Source organism: Aspergillus caelatus (genome assembly GCF_009193585.1).
Source record: "Aspergillus caelatus strain CBS 763.97 unplaced genomic scaffold BDV27scaffold_225, whole genome shotgun sequence".
In the NCBI taxonomy this organism is placed as follows: domain Eukaryota; kingdom Fungi; phylum Ascomycota; class Eurotiomycetes; order Eurotiales; family Aspergillaceae; genus Aspergillus; species Aspergillus caelatus.
The window spans coordinates 22,481-42,362 of NW_022475488.1; the positions used below are offsets into that span (position 1 = coordinate 22,481).

Here is a 19,882-nt window from a genome sequence, read left to right on the forward strand (position 1 = left end):
GGATCTAGTGGAGTTTGATCCTCAGGTAAGGTTGAGTCTGGAATGGATGACGGGTGATGTTTACAGCTCCACGTTTCTCGGGGCAACCACCGGTCCATCACGGGGGCACGTCATTTAATGTATTTAATGTACTGTACCGTGTACTGTCGTGTCCGCGGCCCACGACCTGCCACTCAAATTAAGAGAATTCAATAGTCCCGCTGACCCCCCGTGACTTTAGCGCCCGTTCTGGCATCCAGGGAGTGGGACAACGATTCAAACGTGTGCTGGCAAACCCAATCACTACTTTCAATTTGCCCTCTCCCTTGGGAACTTTACAACGGTTTGGGTAGTAATTGATTATTGACCACGCGTCGTGATTGCTGCCCATTTCCTGAGCGAGTCAGTCAGGTAGGGAAGCAATTCCATCACCCGTGGTTAAATTTGAGCGCCAGCCACAGTCGAGTAGTAGTACAGGTTGCAGATCCATATCGATCCCCAGCCCACCTGAAGTATCGCTGACAGTCCCAACCCCAACGGGCTATTCTGCGTCTTTCTGCCGCCGTTTTTTAGTTCCGCCTGCCAAGATAAGCAATAGACGAATAGCTCCACCAGGCTCCACCATTAATTGGATCTTGCCTAAGGCATGCATAGTACATACTCTTATACTATGGATATCTATCCACCACTTAGCCCTACTACACATTCTTGAGGTCCTTCGGCTCTTACACGATCTATACCCCACCTATTAGAAATATAGCGTTTATGAACATATGATATGTAGCTCCTTTATTTTTAAATGAAATCAAAAGATAGATATTGCTCCTTCTGCGGCCAGCTTCCGAGTCTGTCCCGGTATCCATCCGGTAGGCCAATTCCCACGATCGCGGGCTTACCTCCACACAGGACATGCAATGTTCAAGAAACCACTTTGAAAAGTGCCTAAGAACCTCCTTCAATACACTGCCTTTGTATAGTAATCTCTAAGACTTTGCCAAGCATCTGGTGAGTACCTTATCAAGTACAGTACCTGCTGGAACATCTGCTAAAGTGCCCGTTAAAGTATACGACCGCTTCACAAGGCGGCTTCTCCATTACCTAGATCTCATTTAGTACCGTCCTTTATCATTCCACGCAGAAAGAGCACCAGTATCAAAGCATTGAATGTTTCTGTTTCTCAAGAAACTTCCACATCTTCTCAAGTCACGTCGAGAAGGAGGGGGTATCGTTAGGCAGGACTAATTCGGTGGCCCGGGAGAATCACGTATATGAACGGTGACCCAGAAGTAAAGAAGGACCACTTGTCAGTCGTTGCTGAGTAGATGCGGTGTGGTCTACCCGACCCCTGGTCACAATCAGACTTGTGAGAGAATGGAACTCCCATACACATAGAGTTCTCTAAGACATCTGGCTAAAAGGGGTCCTACCTGATGAGGAGATATGGAAGAGCGTCAATCTGGTGCCGGAGTCGCACGATGAGATCGTCAACACATAAAGAAATGAAAAATGCAGCTCAACGATGCAAAGTGGGGGTAAAGGACAAGGAGAAAAAGGCCGAGTTATTGTAAGGAGGAGCGCCTTTTAACAAGGCAGATTGCAAGCAGAAATTGGTAGGTGCGCAGGGAGGAAAGCACCAAGATTTTGAAGGCAGGTAGTTGGAGACTAGGCTATAAGCGGTACTTCCCTACGTAGACGATATTACAACGGTGGAAAGTGCTGCTCAATTTATACAAGAACATTGGTTTACTCGTAGTGCTGCCATAAATCCATGACCTGGAGGTGCAGGATATGAAGCTGATTATGATTAGTAGAAACTTAATCTGACAAGGATCGAAACCTTGGTTGTCACTATTCCCCTGCTAAACTTATCCATCGTAAAATGACCTCGAACATTCCTCGTTGCATTTATGATAACATGGCCAGACGAAGTTGGATGTGAATATTCGAACTCTGTCCTTCCTCAGGTCCCTAGGTCTGAATACCTGGCTATATATTCAGACTCTCTTGCTAATCTCTTGTATCAACTCTGGTTCTAGTCTTCACCTCCAGAAATATACAGCCATGGCCCACAACGAAAGCATCCCCAAACAAGAGAATCGTATAGCAAGTGATATCGCCGAAGATGGACTTGTAAGTGTACTCAAGGCATGACCAGATGGAATCAGGATTAGCATTCCCAGATCACCTGGGACGGGCCTGGTGATCCTGAAAACACAAAGAATTGGGCCACTTCTCGAATGTGGCTGGCGGTTATCTCAATTTCAGGCTATGTCCTCATGAGTCCATTTTTAACAACTATTGCCGCTCCTACTTTAAACGTTATTATGGAAGAGCTCAACGTCACAACTTCGGCACGAGGGATCACGTTGATCTCTGAGTTGGAGGTGTTGGATGTACAATGTAAGTCTTTGAATAAATCGACTACCAGAATACTGGTGCCTGGTAAACCATAATAGAGTATATTTGGGGAGCTTAGCCTCAAATCAAACAAATTCGTAAATGATCGAGCACTTACAGACCAGGATATGTCTCGCTGCATGAAGGCTGGATCAGACAGCGATACTACCTGCAGGGCTGTGTTCAGCAGCGACCATGAGGTCTTTTGTATAGGTTTCCGCGTCCACTGAGTCTCATTCTCAAGCTTTCGATGTAACAAGAAGCAGTTGTACTGTTGGTCCATATAAGTTGTCATCACGACATGTCGTTGTGGAGGAGGAATATGTTGAAATCCACTGAGCTCGTCGTACTTTAGCTCTTGCGGAATCTGGCCCCAGAAAAACTCGTGTCTGGTCAGTATATCCCTAAATACTGGCCATTAGTAGAGTTGTCATGGGCGCAGGATGGGAAATGCAGCTCCTTTCCTTGTGACGAAAGACACATCTGTCACAGCGGACCTTGGCAATTCGACACGGCTCGCAGGAACGAGGTTTTCCATTACGTCTTGTTGAACTCAAGCTTCGCGAAGTCATATCAAATATTTATTAGTTTTGGTTGCGATTGCTAGGATTTTGTACAGGGCTTCAAGCATGGTTGATGAATATCACGAGAAAATCTTTGCTTTTTATAGCCGGTGACATGAATGCAAGTGCACTAGACCTAAATAACTTATTATGTACAGTACAAGGATGATATACTAACAATAAATATAGTGACTTGTACCGGCGGTACTGTATATTAATAATTGGCAACCCATTTAACTTAATACATTGTATAGGAATCTTTCGCTTCGAGGATCTTATACCAAGGCGATCCATTCAATAAGAAATTTTGGGTTTCGTACTTATCACGTAAATTTCCAATTAATCAACGGGCCTCTCTGAGTAAAACTATACGAACAAGGAACAATAAAACCAGAGATCATAATTCTGGGCTTTGGTAGCACCAGTATGTACATATACGTGAGGTCGCTTAAGTAGATTAATAATATCTATTTATGAATTAAATTAAAGTTTAGGCAAAAGCTCATATTCCCTGTTTTTACCACCATAGTATCTACTATCTGGCTATAAAATCTACACCCTTGCAGATAAATTAAGGTCATTTCTAGCTTGCAACCTTTAGCATCCCTGCTCATGACCGCTTTTCTACTTCAGCTCCACACTAGAACAATCGACCCAATCGTCTGGATCGACACTGGTGACAGTCTTGGAGTTCTGCGCCATTTGTACGACGGTGCAATCATGATTCATGGATCTAGTAGCACCAAACTATTATGTCGGTTGCTTGAAAGATGGCTTCCTGAACTTATATTCAAAGGTCCAAGCATGTGGGGAAGACCAACATCTGTTGAAATCACGACATGGTCTAGAGAGACACACGTTTGAACCCTAGCAAAGGTAGTGCGACCTAATGCAGGAAATGATTTCCGACTTGTCCAGAAACTCTTCCGCGTCTACCAGATGACCCGCCATGTAGCTTAGAACATAGGCTCGTCATATGTAATATCTAATGATGATATATGGAGCCCTCACGCATATGTTGACCGTTACATTTGTTGTTGTAGAGACACTATTCATATACTCCTCCTCTCTATATATATGCCTAGACTTCCAATGGCCTATTCAAAACCATTTATGATCCCTCAAATAGGTATTATATACATTTACAACATGAATACTTTGCTGGACAAGACGCTCGTCCCTATCGCACCCGGGTTTTACATCACCCTCACTGTTGTAACCATCCTTGTAGCATATCTTTCCATCTTGGCCTTGTACCGTCTTTTCTTAAGTCCAATTGCTGCCTTTCCCGGTCCGCCTCTTGCCCGATTGACATACCTGACCCAGTGGTACTATGATTGGGTCAAAGATGGCCAGTATTATCTTCAAATCGAGGAACTGCATAAGAATTACGGTATGGTCTCTTCGATGCCTTAGCTACTTATAGAAAACTAAGTACGGTTGCAGGGCCCATTGTCCGGGCTCCGAGTGAACTGCACATAAGAGATCCGGGTTTCCACAGCAAGCTCTACGTGACCGGAACTGTGAGGAAATCCGACGCGTAGCATCGATTTACACAAGGCACTGGATTTGAAGGTAGCGAAGTTTCTTGGACTGGAAGTATTAGCATCTGTTGCTGAGCCCAAACATAGATATCACTTTCCCCCTCCTCTCCCATGACAAACATCGAGCTTTGCGTGGGCAGGTTAGTCGTCTCTTCACAAGAGCGGGAGTGAGCCAGCAAGAATCCAGGATTGTGGCACGTATACAGGCACTATCGCAGAGGATGGATGAGTTTGTGAGCGTCGGAAAGCCAGTCAACCTTCACGATGCCTTCAGTTCCCTTGCAGCTGGCATGTATAGTAGCCATGGTTACAAGATTGATGATTAACTGGTGGATAATAGATGCTATATCAGTTATATTTCACGAAGAGTCAACGGACTACCTAGGGGACCCAGATTTCAATTCAGCTTGGTGTGTCTTGTGTCGGTGTCTCTCTGCTGAAGCAAATGCTGATCCATGTAAGTATAACGGATGACGGCTGGTGCTGTATTTTGGGGAAGTGGGGGATTATCCAGTGTAGTAGCGGGTTCTGTTGGTTTTACCCGGATGGAGGCGAGGCGGGTACGTATCCGTTTAGGTTGGACGCAGGTCTAAGATATTGTGGTTATATCGATACCTGGTCTCGCGATTATCATGTGTATACCACGAATTGGTCAATGGAAGATGTAGGTTGCAATGCTTGTTTGCCTGCTTCGGATTGAACTAATAACAATCAGATCGCTGAACAATTGGGCTGGGGCAATATCTGGAGATTCAGCGGTAGTGACGAATCTGAATATATAAGCATTTTAATGGATGTGCTAGGAGGAGGGGAAGGGGGACAGGCTTACTCGCTATTGAACGCAACTCGATACAAGAAGATACAGCAGGATAATCGAGTACAATGGTGTTTTTATGAAAATTTACATCTGCCGCAGGTGATGATGTAGCAGCCTCTTTTTCGGTGCTCTTGATCGTGAAATCAATCGAGATTTTCTGTATCTTAGCAAGACTTCACAAGTAACATAAGTTATATACTTATAATGGCACTTCTTAGACAAAAGGCAGGATTAATTAGGAAATCATAAGGTATAGATATGACGGATGTAAAGTATTTTATACCCATTTAATAACGAACTAACAGAACGGAGTAAGTTTCCCAAGTGAACGGTTGAGATTTGTAGGTTACGGAACTTCCAAGTTGCAGTTGTCAAGTGCCAAAAGTTTCCAAGTGAAAAGGATAATTGATATTCAGATGCCCACAGTAAGTTAGCCAGGAATTACCTAATTTAGGCATACAGATCAATGGACATGATAGATCGCCTCACGAAGAGTTGACTCAGCAGAACCGATTGTCTTGTTTAAGTCGCGATCTATGTACAGTAGTAGTAAGCACCATGTGTTTAGGGGTGGATCAAATTACGTTAATTATGGTGATTTTAGCAAAACGGATGCACGGCATAGCCTTTCATTTGACAAAGGATACGCCATAGCCCTCATGATTTTATCTTGACGTTATAATATCTCTGCAATAAACAACCTATCTGTCTACAACAATACTTTGGAAGCTTGACAGCCTTGGAGGTGTCATTTCGGGTATACTTCTAAAAGTAATAATAATATCGGGGTTCGGGATGCTCATTGTTGGGTTGTCGACATTTACCTCTAACAGCAATAGATTTACGGGGTTATTGTGTTGGCGTATACCGCCGCCTTGTAGCATTCTAAGGCTGGGTACTATGTTGACAGTAATAATTTATGAACATGTCTCCTCGGCCATACAAAAGACTCATGATCCACATCCACTCGGGGTCTCCTGCATACTAAGTATCATAGCTGCTAGCATCTACATATCTTCGACATTCCATAAGATATTTGGTTCCTCCCGATAGGACGCTGAACTGTTATAGTACATTGATGAAAAGAGGGGGCAAAGCGAAAATAGTTTCAATGAATGATGGATTAATGCCCATAATATGTCAATTATTTGACAGTGAATGGTTAAGAGGAGAACAAGAAGAACGAGGGAAAAGGTAGTGAATGAATGGTCTCAATCTCCAAGCAGTGTGTTACTCTATGGACCGGTTTATAAGAACGCACCTTGATGCCAAGCCGCCGCTCGACCCTAATCCTGGACGGGAACGCTATGCCTCTTCCAGTGAGTCGCTGTTATAGGTGCAGCCATTTGTATGGTGACTAAGATATTACATAATTTGGAAACATAGGCTCACGTGCACTCAATATAATCACGAAGGCCAGCAACATCTGACAGCAAAAATGTGGAACCGTAGGCTCTTTGTACTGAACAGAGTAGTGTGAGGTGTAAAAAAAAAAATAATTATAATCTTAGTTATCCACTACATACGAACCCTCAATGGGGGTCTCATTCTCTGGTTGATCCGTTAGGTAGTTTCTCTTGGGCATCATTGTTTATGTTCCATAGCCCTAGTACTAAAGAGACAGCCTTCGGGCCCTGTAGCCTGTGGTAGAAACTAAGCACCAATCCGAGCTAGTGCTGTCAGCCTCAGGCATCATCTCCACCTGCCGTCCACTCAACCTCTCTTTCTCTGTCCGTCATTAACTCGGAACTTCCAACCTGTGCCACGAAGCAACATTCATCCTCATTGTCATCCTATTTTGGCTCTGCCACCGCAAGATCTACCCTTATTGCAATCAAATAAATAACAGCGTCATAATTAGGTTGCAAACTTCCGTCGACTGTCGTCACGAATAAAAATTTGTCGTCGCCTTCAGATCAAATGATCGCGTCTCCTAGATGACCTTCCCTCCCCCTCCTCCTTCCTCCCAATCGTCGATTGCTTCTGGCACCGATAAGTCTTCCACGATCAGACCTGGAAGGTCACAGCAATCTGCCTGGGGTCCATCCGTGTCCCAGTCCAGCGTTCGCCGTGGACTGACTCCGCTTGCGACCAACAATCTCGCATCGTCATCTTTCCCCTCTACCTCTTCCCGAGGGCCACCTCAGTCCAGTAGTCCTGGTCCGGGCGGTTTAACTTCATCTCCTTTGACCTCCTCCTTCTCTGCGGTTCTGAGTTCCGCACGAGGCTTTCCAGGCGGCCGGAACGCGCCCTCACCTGCCTCCACGCCGTCACCATTCACCTCCTTCCAATCTGGCTCGCAACAACATCAGCAGCCCGGACAATCTCTCTCGTCTCCTAAATTCAGAGCCCATACCCCGTCGTCTGGGTCACATCTGGCTTCCACAGCGGGCTCTATCGCGGGTGGTGGAGGCTCCGGGGGAGGCGGAGGTGGGACGGGATCTTCCAGAGGCGCCACCTTCTCTCCGTTGTCATCTGGGACAACGGTAAACTCACCTACAGGGTTTCCTTCTGACAAATCGGGCTCGGCAGCTGCAGCTCACGCAAGTCAGTCTTCGCTAACAAAAATATCTATTGCTCAAGTATTTCTTCTCCTAGATTCAATTACGGAGAAAGAAGGTCGAGAGAAGTGGGACACGAAAGCTGCTCAGATTCACAAAGTAAGCCAATTTATCTTTATTCGGAATCCTTGCAACGCGAACTATCACTAATGTATTGTTGCTTCTAGCTTGTTGAGTCCAACGGCATGGAGGTCTTCTCCAAATATTTCAGGCGCCTTCTCACAGGCAACGCCCCTCAGATCTTTCCCGGTGTGAATAAGTCTGTGGAAAATGCCGGAAATTATCCTCTCCTGGTGCAAGAGATGCAAAAAGTATCTCAAGACATCGAACAAGCCCAGAAAATCGCGGAGACGGTAGATACTTCCGAGGGCGATATTTTCCGAGATTTCGATCTTTCGACGTTCCTGGATCATTTTAAACTTGATCCTATCTTGAAAGTTTCACTTGCGCTGGCTTTTAAGATGGCTAACAAGTCGGACTTGCGCGCAAAGGGTAAGTCTGTCGCTTCTGATGCTTCTAGTAGTGATCGGTGTCTCACCATTCCCGCTTTTAGCTGATGCAATCCTCTCCAACTCGATACCTTCGTTCCTCCAAAGCCTCGCGACTCCGTCGGAGATAACCAAGGACTATAAGAATGCCTGTATCGGAATGACAATTGAGCGCTTCATCCTGTACCCACCACGCAATTTCACGGACGAAGTGAAGGCTAAGCTCGTATATGCGGCCAATCTACGCTATACAAGGCTGGGCGTAGAGATGCCTTTTGAGATTGCATCTGCCCTGCAAATGTTCAATTTCATCAACCCGAGATATACTCTAGTCCGTCAACTGCACTTGAAGGGGCCGAAAGCGACTTCAAACCCAGACCTTGTGACTGAAACCATTAATTCAGCTGGCTCAGAATGCTGGAATGAGGAACATCTTGCTAGTGCACTGTTATTCTTGGTACTGTCACAATATTGGCAGGAATTCTCCCTTGAAACATTCCTTGCAGCCGTCAAGTCACATTACAGTGAAAAACAAATAAGCTGGCCTCTGATTTTCCGGAACTTTGATCGTGAAGGCTTAAGACTAGATGCGAAACAATTCGCCAAACTATATTCGGCTCTCTTAGCAGCTGCTTCGGAAGACCCGACCTTGGATGTTCAGAAACTCTGGGGCGGTGATTGGGAACATCGTGACACTCAGCTGTCCTTTCTCACGGCTTTCCTTGTCTCTCGAACCGATGTGTCGCAGATCCCTAACCTCCGCGCTACTTTCCCTCCAGACTTTTTTGCGGATGGCCCCGAACTTGTTCGTTTACAAGGAGAGCGTGCAGCAAAATCACCCCTACGGTCTTTGGATGCCATGAGAGCTTTGTTCGATCTCTCCTTGTTCTCTCAGGCCTCCTGGGCGGTCGCCGAGAGCCAACTGCTTATCAAGGCCATCGTTCAATATGATCTCCCTGTCTTCCTATGCTCAGCGTTGACCCTTCCACAGCCGTGGACCACCGTTCAGCAAAGCTTCGTCCTCCGGACACTAGTCGTTTTCATACTAAAACAAGAGGAAGGATACCAGTTAGCTCTGCATGGAGCGTGGCGTCAAGATAAGCAATGGGTGGCGGAGCAACTTTTCACTACGTTCACTCAGGATCCGACTTCTACTGCTGCCATATACGAGCATGCTGTCGAATACAATTGGCTGGATTTCCTATTAGGATACACAAATGGCCTCGCCATGGATCTTGCTTGTTATGCTCACCGTAAGGGGCCTTTCGATTTGGAACAATGGGTGCGCAATGCTGCTCAAAAGGGTCCCATGGATATGGGCAGCTTATTGTCCAAGTTTCTGAGGATAAAGGCGGAGGACGAGCTTCATGTTCAAAGGAAAGAGCAACCCGCGCCTCAAATGGTCAGCCTTTCTGTGAAGACCGTCTATACCTTGCTGTCAGTCTTGGAGGAATACGTTGGTGATCGTGAGAATCTCACACCAGTGCAACGGATCTGTATCCAGACGTATCCTAGGTTGATCAACTACGGAGAAGGTTTTGATGATATTATCGATGCCAACGGTGAAAACGGAAACTCTTTGCCTGAAGCCGTTGACAAGCAGATGCAGGAGTTGTTCGGCAAGATGTATCATGAAGAACTGTCCCTGAGAGAAATTCTCGAGTTGATGAGACGATATAAGTCTTCGCGCGAACCCGCTGAGCAAGACTTGTTCGCCTGTATGGTCCACGGACTCATCGATGAGTATCACTGCTACCATGAGTATCCATTGGAAGCTCTCACAAAGACAGCTGTCATGTTTGGCGGTATCATTAACTTCCGACTTGTTGATGGTATCACCTTAAAGGTCGGTTTGGGTATGATTCTTGAAGCCGTGCGCGAACATGACATGCATGACCCGATGTACAAGTTTGGAGTTGAAGCTATCGAGCAGTTGATCAACCGACTTCCAGAATGGGCGGGCTTTTGTCATCTGCTATTGCAGATTCCGACTTTGCAAGGCTCTCCAATCTTTCAAAAAGCCGAAGAGGTGCTTCACGAACAAGGAAACCAGGCCCGCGACTCCGATACTGCTAGACTGGATAATGCTTCCGCTGGATCTATGACTAATGGTAATGTTGTGGACGAGACTGCTGCCGCTGACGGAACAAGTCGTAAATTCATTTCTGTACATGTTGATCCCCCTCTCCGACCCGAAGTCTACAAGGACCCCGACGAGGATGTGCAGGACAAGATTCTATTTGTACTGAACAACGTATCAGAGCAGAACATCGAGGAGAAGCTACGAGATCTCACCGATGTTCTCCGGGATCAACACCACCAATGGTTTGCTTCGTATTTGGTGGAAGAACGGGCCAAACTGCAGCCTAATTTCCAGCAGTTGTACCTTGACCTCCTTGATCGCATTAATGATAGGGTGCTTTGGGCGGAAGTTCTGCGAGAAACATACGTCAGCGTTTCCAAGTTGCTTAATGCCGAGGCCACTCTGAATAATTCCACCGACCGTGGACATTTAAAGAATCTTGGCTTATGGCTTGGATCCTTGACTATCGCAAAGGATAAGCCAGTCAAGCACAAAAATGTCTACTTTAAGGGGCTTCTCTTGGAAGGTTATGACAGCCAACGCCTGACGATCGTGATCCCATTCACCTGTAAGGTGTTGGTCCAGGCTACCAAGTCTACAGTCTTCAACCCGCCAAATCCTTGGCTCATGGATATCCTGGCACTTTTGATGGAGCTTTATCACTTTGCAGAATTGAAACTGAATCTCAAGTTTGAAATAGAGGTTCTATGCAAAGACCTTGATCTTGATCATAAAGCCATTGAGCCATCCGTCATCATTCGAGACCGTTCAGCGCACATTGAGGATGCGTTGTCGACAGCCAACATTCCTGAAGGTCTCGAAGCGTTTGAAGACATGGCACTTACTAGCATCAACCAAGGCATTCGTCACGAAAGGCTATCACCCGCCGCTATTATGTCGACGCTGCCAAGCTTAGATAAGATTCTTGTCTTGCCGTCGTCCGCAAGCAGCATGGTTGACCCCAACGTCCTTCGGCAAATTGTACACAGTTCCGTCGAACGTGCTATTGCAGAGATTATAACGCCTGTGGTGGAACGGTCGGTAACCATTGCTTCCATCTCGACAGTTCAATTGGTCTCAAAGGATTTCGCCATGGAGCCCGACGAGGAGAAGGTCCGACATGCGGCTGGCATAATGGTTAGACAACTTGCTGGTAGCCTGGCCCTTGTCACTTGCAAAGAGCCTCTGAAGGTCAGCATGACCAACTATATCCGTATGATCCAGCAGGAATATTCTGACCAGCCTATGCCTGAGGGGCTTATCCTGATGTGTGTTAATGATAACCTGGATGCCGCATGCGGCATTGTTGAGAAGGCAGCAGAAGAAAAGTCACTTCCAGAGATCGAAAAGGTCATTGAGCCGCAGTTAGAAGCCCGTCGCCGTCATCGTGCGGCCCGACCCAATGAGCCATTCATTGATCCATCAATGAACCGCTGGGGGCTTTTCATTCCCGAGCCTTATCGGCAGGCACCTGGGGGACTTAACAAAGAACAGCTGGCTATCTATGAAGAGTTCGCCCGCCAGTCTCGTGGGCCGGCAACAACTCATATCCCCAATGTTTCGACTGACTCTGGCCGCATTCAAGATGTTCTACAGGATCCTTATACCGCCATACCGAACCTTTCCACACCGGCAGAGCAGCCTGCTGTTCCTCACAGAACACCACAGGCGCAACAGGATGCCAGGTTGCAGCAGTCTGGGCTCGTCAGTGCACAGTCGCAGCTCAATGGTTTCCTTGAAGCACAGAGTCCGCGCGAGAAGGTTGAGAGTATCGTTTCCGATCTTCAGCAAGCTGCAAGAAATGCGTCTGAGGAACGTGTTAGAGATCTTGGAAGAGACAGCGGCGTCCTACAAGAGTACAACCAAGCCTTGCGGGCTATTCTCGCATCTCCCAACGGTGAGGAACTGGCGCGGTTGACGTCACTCAAGATCTGCACAAGTCTATTCTCGCAGACTCAAGGCACATTAGAGATTGAAGTACTCGTACATCTTCTTGCCAAGCTGTGCGATATGTCGTCTCTAGTAGCACGATACACCTGGGCGGTCCTATCGGAAGTTGATGATGAGCACATGTTCAATGTCCCAGTCACTGTCGCCCTCATTGATGCTGGACTTTTGGACATTCGTCGCGTTGATATGATATTGACAAGGCTTATTCTTCAGAAGAATACCGGTGCTCTAGATGTCCTTGCCAATCTGATGGACCGTGTTCTTTTCAGCGAGGAGCCTTCCGCCTTGAGGTCTGACTTCTCAGGCAGTCTTGAAGCTATGAGCCAGTGGCTTGCAGAAGACTCCAGTCTTTCAACTGCCAGTGACATTATCAACAAGCTGCGCGAGTCTGGGATTCCTGAAGTTGTTAACCCTCTACTCAGCGATAAAGCGAGAGCGAAGCGTGATCAAATGGAGTACATCTTCAGCGAATGGATCGGAATCTACAAGGCTCCGGGCGCCATTGATCGCACCTATTATTCTTTCCTCAAGGATATCCATGAAAGACAAGTCATGGACAATCAAGAAGATTCTGCCTTATTCTTCCGTCTTAGCATCGATATTTCCGTTGCAATGTTTGAGCATGAGTCTCAAAATCCTAATGGCAGCCTTGACGAAGCCTACCTCTACATCGATGCCCTCGCAAAGCTGGTTGTACTTCTTGTCAAATTCCAGGGCGAGACACCAGGAGCTACCAAGACTAGCAAGTCAGTCTACTTCAATTCGATCCTGTCATTACTGGTGCTCGTTCTCAACCACCATCATGTTATGAGGGGTGAAGCTTTCAACCAGCGCGTCTTCTTCAGGCTCTTCTCAAGTATCCTTTGCGAATATTCCTTGAACGGCCTTCAACAGAGCGAACAACATCAAGAGATGATGTTCGCCTTGGCTAACAAATTCTTGTCACTCCAACCTAAGTACTGCCCCGCGTTTGTTTACGGGTGGCTGGCGTTGGTCTCGCACAGGTTTTTCATGTCAGGTATGTTGAACATGCCAGAGCGTACGGGCTGGGGCCCTTACTGCGAGATCATGCAAGCTCTTCTTGCTTATATCGGCGAGCAACTCAAGCCTGCAAATATCTCCTATGTTATCAAGGACATGTATAAGGGCGTGCTTCGCATCTTGCTGATCCTGCATCATGACTTCCCCGAGTTTGTGGCGGAAAACCATTTCCAGTTCTGCAATGTTATCCCCGCACACTGCGCTCAGCTTCGAAATCTTGTTCTGAGCGCCTATCCGTCATCCTTCCACAAACTACCAGATCCGTTTAGAGAGGGCCTGAAGGTCGAACGGCTGGAGGAGATGCGTGAAGCGCCAAAGATCGCTGGTGACACGGCAGCTCCACTCCAGCAGGCGAACATCAAGAGTGTAGTTGACTCTTCGCTTCAGAGCGGAAATGCGTCGGAAGCGGCTTTGCAGCAGATTTGTGAAGCCGTGTACAACCCGACTACCAAAGAGACCGGCCTCTTCTACACGCCAATCAACGTCAATGTGGTGCTTCTGAATGCCCTGGTGCTCTACATCGGCCAGAGCGCTGTCTCTGTCAATGCATCTAAGGGCAACACTCGTGCAGCATTTGACAACTCCCCTCATTCAGCCCTTCTTGAGAGATTAGCGAAAGCCTTACGGCCTGAGGCGCGCTATTACCTGCTGAGCGCGATGGCGAACCAGCTTCGGTATCCTAACAGTCACACCTACTTCTTCAGTTTCGCAATTCTCCGTTTGTTCGGTTCCGACTACTCGGAACAGGATGAGTCCGACATTCGCCAGCAGATCATTCGGGTGCTGCTTGAGCGACTTATCGTTCATCGTCCTCACCCTTGGGGATTGATTATAACTCTGCAAGAACTGCTTCAGAATCGAAGCTACACCTTTTTCCGTCTTCCCTTTATTCAGGCGGCGCCTGAGGTGAGTTATTTTTATCCCGCGTTCGCTCGATTGAACAAGCAACTAACCAGAGATGTCATCAGATCGGTCGTTTATTCGACGCACTCCTGCAGCACATTCAACAGCAAAGCCCTAGAGCGTTGGCCTAGGCATTGACGAAGAATCAGCACCCTTTGCTATATTCTCTATTAATACGAAGAACTTGACCTTGCCACGATGTCTTACTTATTTCTGACATGAATGTTTTCATGGTGATTGCCGATGCCGCTCATGACATGTAGCATCCATATTTACGGAGCTCTGCTGGGATGTATGATTTGTTGAAGGGTTCTTTTCCTCTATTATCTTTCTTTTAGTGGGCCGTCTGTACTGCTTTACCTCGTTATCATTTCTCGGTTGGGTTTCTGGGAGGGATATGCATACCACTAGGAGGACATGTCAGCACGGTTGAATGCTACATGAAACCTTTTATCATTTTTTTTCTTTCTCTTTTTTCACCCTATTCTTTTTTTTTTTTAACCAATTCCTTTCTCCCTTGTACTTCTGTTGGACATTTGCGTCACTCCGGTTCTGGTGGCCTGTAACGATAAGTATAAAAAATACGGGGGTATAATGAGGTTTTGTTTTACTTTGCATTTTCAATGGCATTTGGGAGTTTGATCCGGTCGATATGGAATAATGAGTGTGCAAATCCATTGTAAATGATGCCGCAGAATAAAATCATTCTCGTAGTAGGTAGTTGTATTTGTAGCTACTGGTAGTTTAAATGGATACCTGAGAAGGAAGGTTCACATGTTCCCGCGGAAGAGAGACCCTGTGACGTCGACGCGACCCCGGCAAAATAGTTCAGGTAGACTCAAACTAGTACTCCGACACAGCTGTCACAGAAATTTGCTTCAATTACCCTCCCTTTATTTCCCTCATTACCGCATCATGGAATCTGAGTATACTTCCGAGGAAGATTCAGGTCATAAGCCTACAGTTGTAACTAGGACAACGGTAAGAGCCAACACCACATAGAAGATGATCGATTTGGTGCCCTAACAGCTCTACCATAACGCGCAGAACGCGCTGGTTAAGTACAGCCGACCATTCTTCTCAAAACAAGCCCAGAAGGCATATTTGGGGACCTTGCTATTTGTTGGCACGGGCCTATGCATGTTGTTTGGGTCCGCCCTCGCCTATGGGATTTTCTACTACAGATTCGTTCCCCAAGTCGGCGTTGGACGCGTGGTACATTTACAATTCGGGTCAGTACAGAATTGATCGGCGAATATCTGGAGATAAGATGTATGCTTTCGTCTGAGGCATCTTTTTGCTGATCGTACCTGCTAATAGTGATGGGCATCCTTGGGGGATCGCCTCGCTCGGCTCCGAATTGGTCTCCCTTCAGCCATACGACATAAACGTGGAGCTTGAGTTGCCTCGTACCCCTTCAAACCTTGCCGCTGGGAATTTTATGCTCGATCTGACTCTCCTTTCCCTTCCATCGACGTCTGTCCTGACGGGCACGAATAGCTCTACGTATCCTATCTCACGATCGCGCCGTTCTGCTATCCTAACATACGCCTCGCCTCTAGTAGACACAGCCAGCAAGCTCTCACTCATGCCGTTCTATGTGTTTGGTTGGTCGCGGGAGGCAGAGAAACTGGTGGTACCAATGATGGAACGGGTTGAGTTTGCCCGCGGATGGCGTAATCTGCCTGAAAGTTTGCGGCTGGAAATCCATAGTAGCGAGGAGATGCAAATATACAAAGCAACGGTGGAATTCAGAGCTAGGTTTACTGGATTGAGGTATGGCGCCCAGGGACCCAATGGGTTGCTTTTGGGGTGTGGCTATTGTGACTAACTGTACAGCAGATGGATGATGTACAACTGGAAGATCACGTCGTTCTTCATCTTTAGTTCCTTGTTCTGGAGTATCTGTATGACATCGGCAAGCATTTCTTGGGTGATTATAGCTTCCTTATCAAGCACGGGTACGCGTGAACCGGAGGTGAAGGAGGAAGCGGGCGACGAAACGCCGATCAAGCAAGAACCTTCTGAGGAAACATCCTCTCTCATGGAGGTACCCTCTGCTTCTTCCACTATTCCAGAAGGGAAGCAGAGGATCAAGAGAGAAGATGACTATGAGGCAGATGACGACGAGTCCGATGGTTCGCCAAGGGACCGAGGTACATTATCGTCCGAGGAGGTCGGTGCGGGGACGGGGTTGGAAAGTGCTGAGGCTCGTGGTGTTCAACGAAGGCGAAGCCGCCTGTTCAGTACCGAACAGTCCTAATCGGCTTCGATGTCTTTTGTGATGATTTTCCAAGTCGGCGTTTTTTCACAGTATTGATACCCAATCATCAGCGGGAGCCATTGTGTTGATCTAGATCTCTTTGAGGCGCAAAAGATCCTGTAGTAACACTTCGCTTAGTACGCTGAACATAATATCTCTTGTGCGGATGATCGGGTTTACACGAGACACATGTTAGGCTGCAAGGTGAATTGGTGTCCAAAGTAGTGCTACGTACGGAAGGACTGGGTACAGATAAATATAAATATAAATATAAATAGTGATAGCGATGGCGTTATCGATAACGGAAAGTGGGCTGTTGGTAAGGCGGGGAAAAAAAAGGGAAAATCAGTCCCAATTGTTCGATCATCTGTCTTACCTCTCCGACCAAGCCTGAGATCAACTGATTCTTATCTTCCTTATTACTGGCCCTCAATGCATATTCTGGTGAGTTGGTTTGTTCTGTAACCATTACGTCCATTCTTCAATCGCATACTCTACCTACCCCGCTTGTCGCATATGAATTTGCTGATCCGTGAGGTTCTTCTCTAGGTTGTGAACGACGACGGTCCTCCGTCAAATCAGTCGTCTCCTTATGTTCATTCCTTTGTCGTTGCCCTACAGTCGGCAGGCCATGTGGTTTCCGTAGTTCTCCCACATCAGCAACGATCATGGATCGGTAAAGCCCACTTAATCGGCGCCTCCGTGAAGCCTACGTACTTCCGTCCTGGAACGCTGCATCAGGACGATGGAACGACGCATGACCTGCCTCGAGGCAGTGACCCTGCTGACAACGATGACGACGATGGTGATGAATGGATCCTCGTTGATTCTACCCCGGCCAGCTGTGTCCAGATTGGGTTATACCACTATTTTGAGGACCGTGGCCCGGTTGACCTGGTGGTGTCTGGCCCGAACTACGGCCGGAATTCAACGGCCCTATTCGCCTTGTCTAGTGGGACAATTGGTGGTGCCATGGAGGCAGCCGTCTGTGGGAAGCGCTCGATTGCACTGTCGTACGCCTTTAGTTCAAGGGACCACGACCCCGTTGTGATTGCCGAGGCATCGCGTCATTCGGTTCGGTTGATCGAGTACCTGGCAAAGAACTGGGCGGACGGTGTAGACCTCTACAGCGTCAATGTACCGTTAGAACCTGGTGTGAGCCAGAGCAAGGTTCTCTATACTGACATGCTTGATAACCGATGGACATCTGGTAGCTGTTTTCGGGCTGTTGATGCCTCGGTGCCGGATGCGAATCCCGAACTGCAGGAGCACAATGTGCGACACCAGGATCAGAAATCAGGGCAAGAATTATCCGCGAATGCCAATGGAAGTACCACGAGAAGGTCTCGGATTCAACACAAACATTTCCAGTGGGCACCGAACTTCTCGGATGTATACAGGAGTGTGGAGGAAAGCACACCAGGCAATGATGGCTGGGTCGTTAAGGAAGGAATGACAAGGTATATTAATTCTACTATTTCGCCCCAGTATATTGACATGTTGGTCGCTAATTCGTACCAGTGTTACGCCTCTGAGAGCTAACTTTATGCATCAACCTGGTATTCAAGGAGAGATCAAGCTGTGAGTGGAATTTCTCGGCGAGTGAAGCCAAGATTAGATATGACTGCCTAGAGCATAATGTTGCGGAACTTTAAACTTCTAAGCGTTTGACATACTTCTGGCTTTTCTTCCCTTTCCCGGCATTGCCTTATTACTTGTTACCTGTGGTTGTTTGGAAGAACCGGCATTCTGATAGATCTATATCATGTAGACCGGGTAATGATGAGCCTACGTTATACTCCATTGTGGACAGCGATGTTCCATACGTTCAGGATTTGATGGAACGGGCCCTGCAGCGTCGCCTTGGCAAGGGTCGCTATAAGACGATATCTTCACTGTCAGATCTTCCGTCTCGTTCTGCGCCTCTTTTCCAGTACCGTGAATACGAGCGACTCGACTTTGAGCACGTCATGCTACATTCATCTACATCTTTGGCGAATGCCTACATTATCCGCAAGGCGTTAATTCGCAAACATTACCTATCTAACACAATCTCCAACTGGGTGACGAAACATCCAGACAGCGTTTTAGGAAAGCATTTCAAATTTGCATTCGATTTCGAGCTGGACTACGCAGAGTTCCTCGACGACGCGTTGCTGGAAGCCTACGAACTACGGGACAGTTTGCAAAAGAATGAGGAGAGGCCTAATCATGAAAAGGAGTGGTGGATCCTGAAACCCGGAATGAGTGATCGGGGACAGGGAATTCGACTCTTTAGCAGCGAAGATCAACTGCGCGAAATATTTGAGGAGTGGGAAGTCGACGAATCTGATATCGACAGTGGATCAGAGCGCGCTGAAGACGAGGATGACGAGGGCGAAAATGGAACAGGGGTGGTCACCTCCCAACTACGCCATTTCATTGCACAACCGTATATCGATCCGCCCCTCCTCCTCCCATCATCATCTAATCGCAAGTTCCACATCCGCACCTATGTCCTCGCAGTGGGTTCTTTGAAGGTGTACGTCTTCAAGGAAATGTTGGCTCTGTTTGCTGCAAAGCCATACTGTCCACCTTCGGAAGATGAGGACGAGGTCACAGATCTGGCGAGGCATCTTACGAATACCTGCTTTCAGGAAGGTGGAAGCTCCAACGAAGGAACCGTCCGGAGATTTTGGAATTTAGATCCCCACGTCCCTGGCCTCAGCCCCGATTGGAAGGAGAAGGTGTTTGACCAAATCTGCGCTGTGAGTGGTGAAGCTTTCGAGGCTGCTGCCCGTGGAATGATGATCCATTTCCAAACGCTCCCTAACGCCTTCGAGCTTTTCGGCGTGGACTTCCTGGTCGATCAAGACGGCACCGCTTGGTTGCTCGAGATGAACGCCTATCCGGATTTTGCCCAGACGGGTGAAGAACTCAAGGAGGAAGTGGTTGGCCGTCTCTTTGAGGAGACTGTGGAAGTTGCCGTGAAGCCGTTCTTTGGTGGTGAGGCGCCAGCGGATGGAACTGACCACTTGAGGCTGGTCACCAACCTTGATTTGGGCAGGAAGTTCTAGTCATGACTGCTTCTCCAGTTCAGGCCAGGCATCACTATTCTGTTTTCCTTGGGTTAGGAAACTCATAGGGACAGGCGTTGATAGAGTGTATAAATGGGAGGGAATGAAAAATATAGAAAGAGGCTTTGTGTTACTATACCCAGATATAGCTCCCATATAGGGTCCAGCCTAACACCGGTAGCTCAATATAGAAAACGACGCAGTTCTTCAGAATATTAGGAGATATCAATTGTCCAA

At 47.3% G+C, this 19,882-nt stretch overlaps 4 protein-coding genes across 4 annotated transcripts; all 4 read left to right on the forward strand.

Moving 5' to 3' along the window:
• Window positions 1-4,088: 4,088 nt before the first annotated feature.
• On the forward strand, window positions 4,089-4,483 carry BDV27DRAFT_161920 (uncharacterized protein; the record flags this gene model as incomplete). Its single annotated transcript, XM_032073307.1, has 2 exons — window positions 4,089-4,332; window positions 4,386-4,483. The coding sequence occupies 2 exons, from the start codon at window positions 4,089-4,091 to the stop codon at window positions 4,481-4,483; spliced, it is 342 nt and encodes a 113-aa protein (XP_031923255.1).
• A 3,292-nt stretch (window positions 4,484-7,775) lies between these two features.
• On the forward strand, window positions 7,776-14,618 carry BDV27DRAFT_44064 (CCR4-NOT core subunit CDC39). Its single transcript, XM_032076646.1, has 4 exons — window positions 7,776-7,960; window positions 8,029-8,353; window positions 8,415-14,329; window positions 14,392-14,618. The coding sequence occupies exons 2-4, from the start codon at window positions 8,047-8,049 to the stop codon at window positions 14,455-14,457; spliced, it is 6,288 nt and encodes a 2,095-aa protein (XP_031923256.1). The 5' UTR covers window positions 7,776-7,960; window positions 8,029-8,046; the 3' UTR covers window positions 14,458-14,618.
• Window positions 14,619-15,186: 568 nt separating this feature from the next.
• On the forward strand, window positions 15,187-16,871 carry BDV27DRAFT_134946 (seipin). Its single transcript, XM_032068405.1, has 4 exons — window positions 15,187-15,307; window positions 15,374-15,558; window positions 15,647-16,102; window positions 16,169-16,871. Exons 1-4 carry the CDS (start codon window positions 15,242-15,244, stop codon window positions 16,587-16,589), a joined length of 1,128 nt encoding a protein of 375 aa, XP_031923257.1. The 5' UTR covers window positions 15,187-15,241; the 3' UTR covers window positions 16,590-16,871.
• A 75-nt stretch (window positions 16,872-16,946) lies between these two features.
• On the forward strand, window positions 16,947-19,845 carry BDV27DRAFT_134952 (putative acid phosphatase). Its single transcript, XM_032068406.1, has 4 exons — window positions 16,947-17,033; window positions 17,139-18,049; window positions 18,111-18,170; window positions 18,361-19,845. Exons 1-4 carry the CDS (start codon window positions 17,022-17,024, stop codon window positions 19,643-19,645), a joined length of 2,268 nt encoding a protein of 755 aa, XP_031923258.1. The 5' UTR covers window positions 16,947-17,021; the 3' UTR covers window positions 19,646-19,845.
• Window positions 19,846-19,882: the final 37 nt, after the last annotated feature.

What these genes read in the sequence shown, in the direction of transcription:
- BDV27DRAFT_44064 (XM_032076646.1), top strand. Translation starts at nt 8,047, where the DNA reads ATGGAGGTCTTCTCCAAATATTTCAGGCGCCTTCTCACAGGCAACGCC. An exon ending in GTCGGACTTGCGCGCAAAGG is followed by an intron (nt 8,354 to 8,414) that starts GTAAGTCTGTCG and finishes TCCCGCTTTTAG; the next exon opens with CTGATGCAATCCTCTCCAAC. An exon ending in TTATTCAGGCGGCGCCTGAG is followed by an intron (nt 14,330 to 14,391) that starts GTGAGTTATTTT and finishes AGATGTCATCAG; the next exon opens with ATCGGTCGTTTATTCGACGC.
- BDV27DRAFT_134946 (XM_032068405.1), top strand. Translation starts at nt 15,242, where the DNA reads ATGGAATCTGAGTATACTTCCGAGGAAGATTCAGGTCATAAGCCTACA. An exon ending in CAGTTGTAACTAGGACAACG is followed by an intron (nt 15,308 to 15,373) that starts GTAAGAGCCAAC and finishes CATAACGCGCAG; the next exon opens with AACGCGCTGGTTAAGTACAG. An exon ending in GTGGTACATTTACAATTCGG is followed by an intron (nt 15,559 to 15,646) that starts GTCAGTACAGAA and finishes ACCTGCTAATAG; the next exon opens with TGATGGGCATCCTTGGGGGA.
- BDV27DRAFT_134952 (XM_032068406.1), top strand. An exon ending in GTTAAGGAAGGAATGACAAG is followed by an intron (nt 18,050 to 18,110) that starts GTATATTAATTC and finishes AATTCGTACCAG; the next exon opens with TGTTACGCCTCTGAGAGCTA. An exon ending in ATTCAAGGAGAGATCAAGCT is followed by an intron (nt 18,171 to 18,360) that starts GTGAGTGGAATT and finishes TATATCATGTAG; the next exon opens with ACCGGGTAATGATGAGCCTA.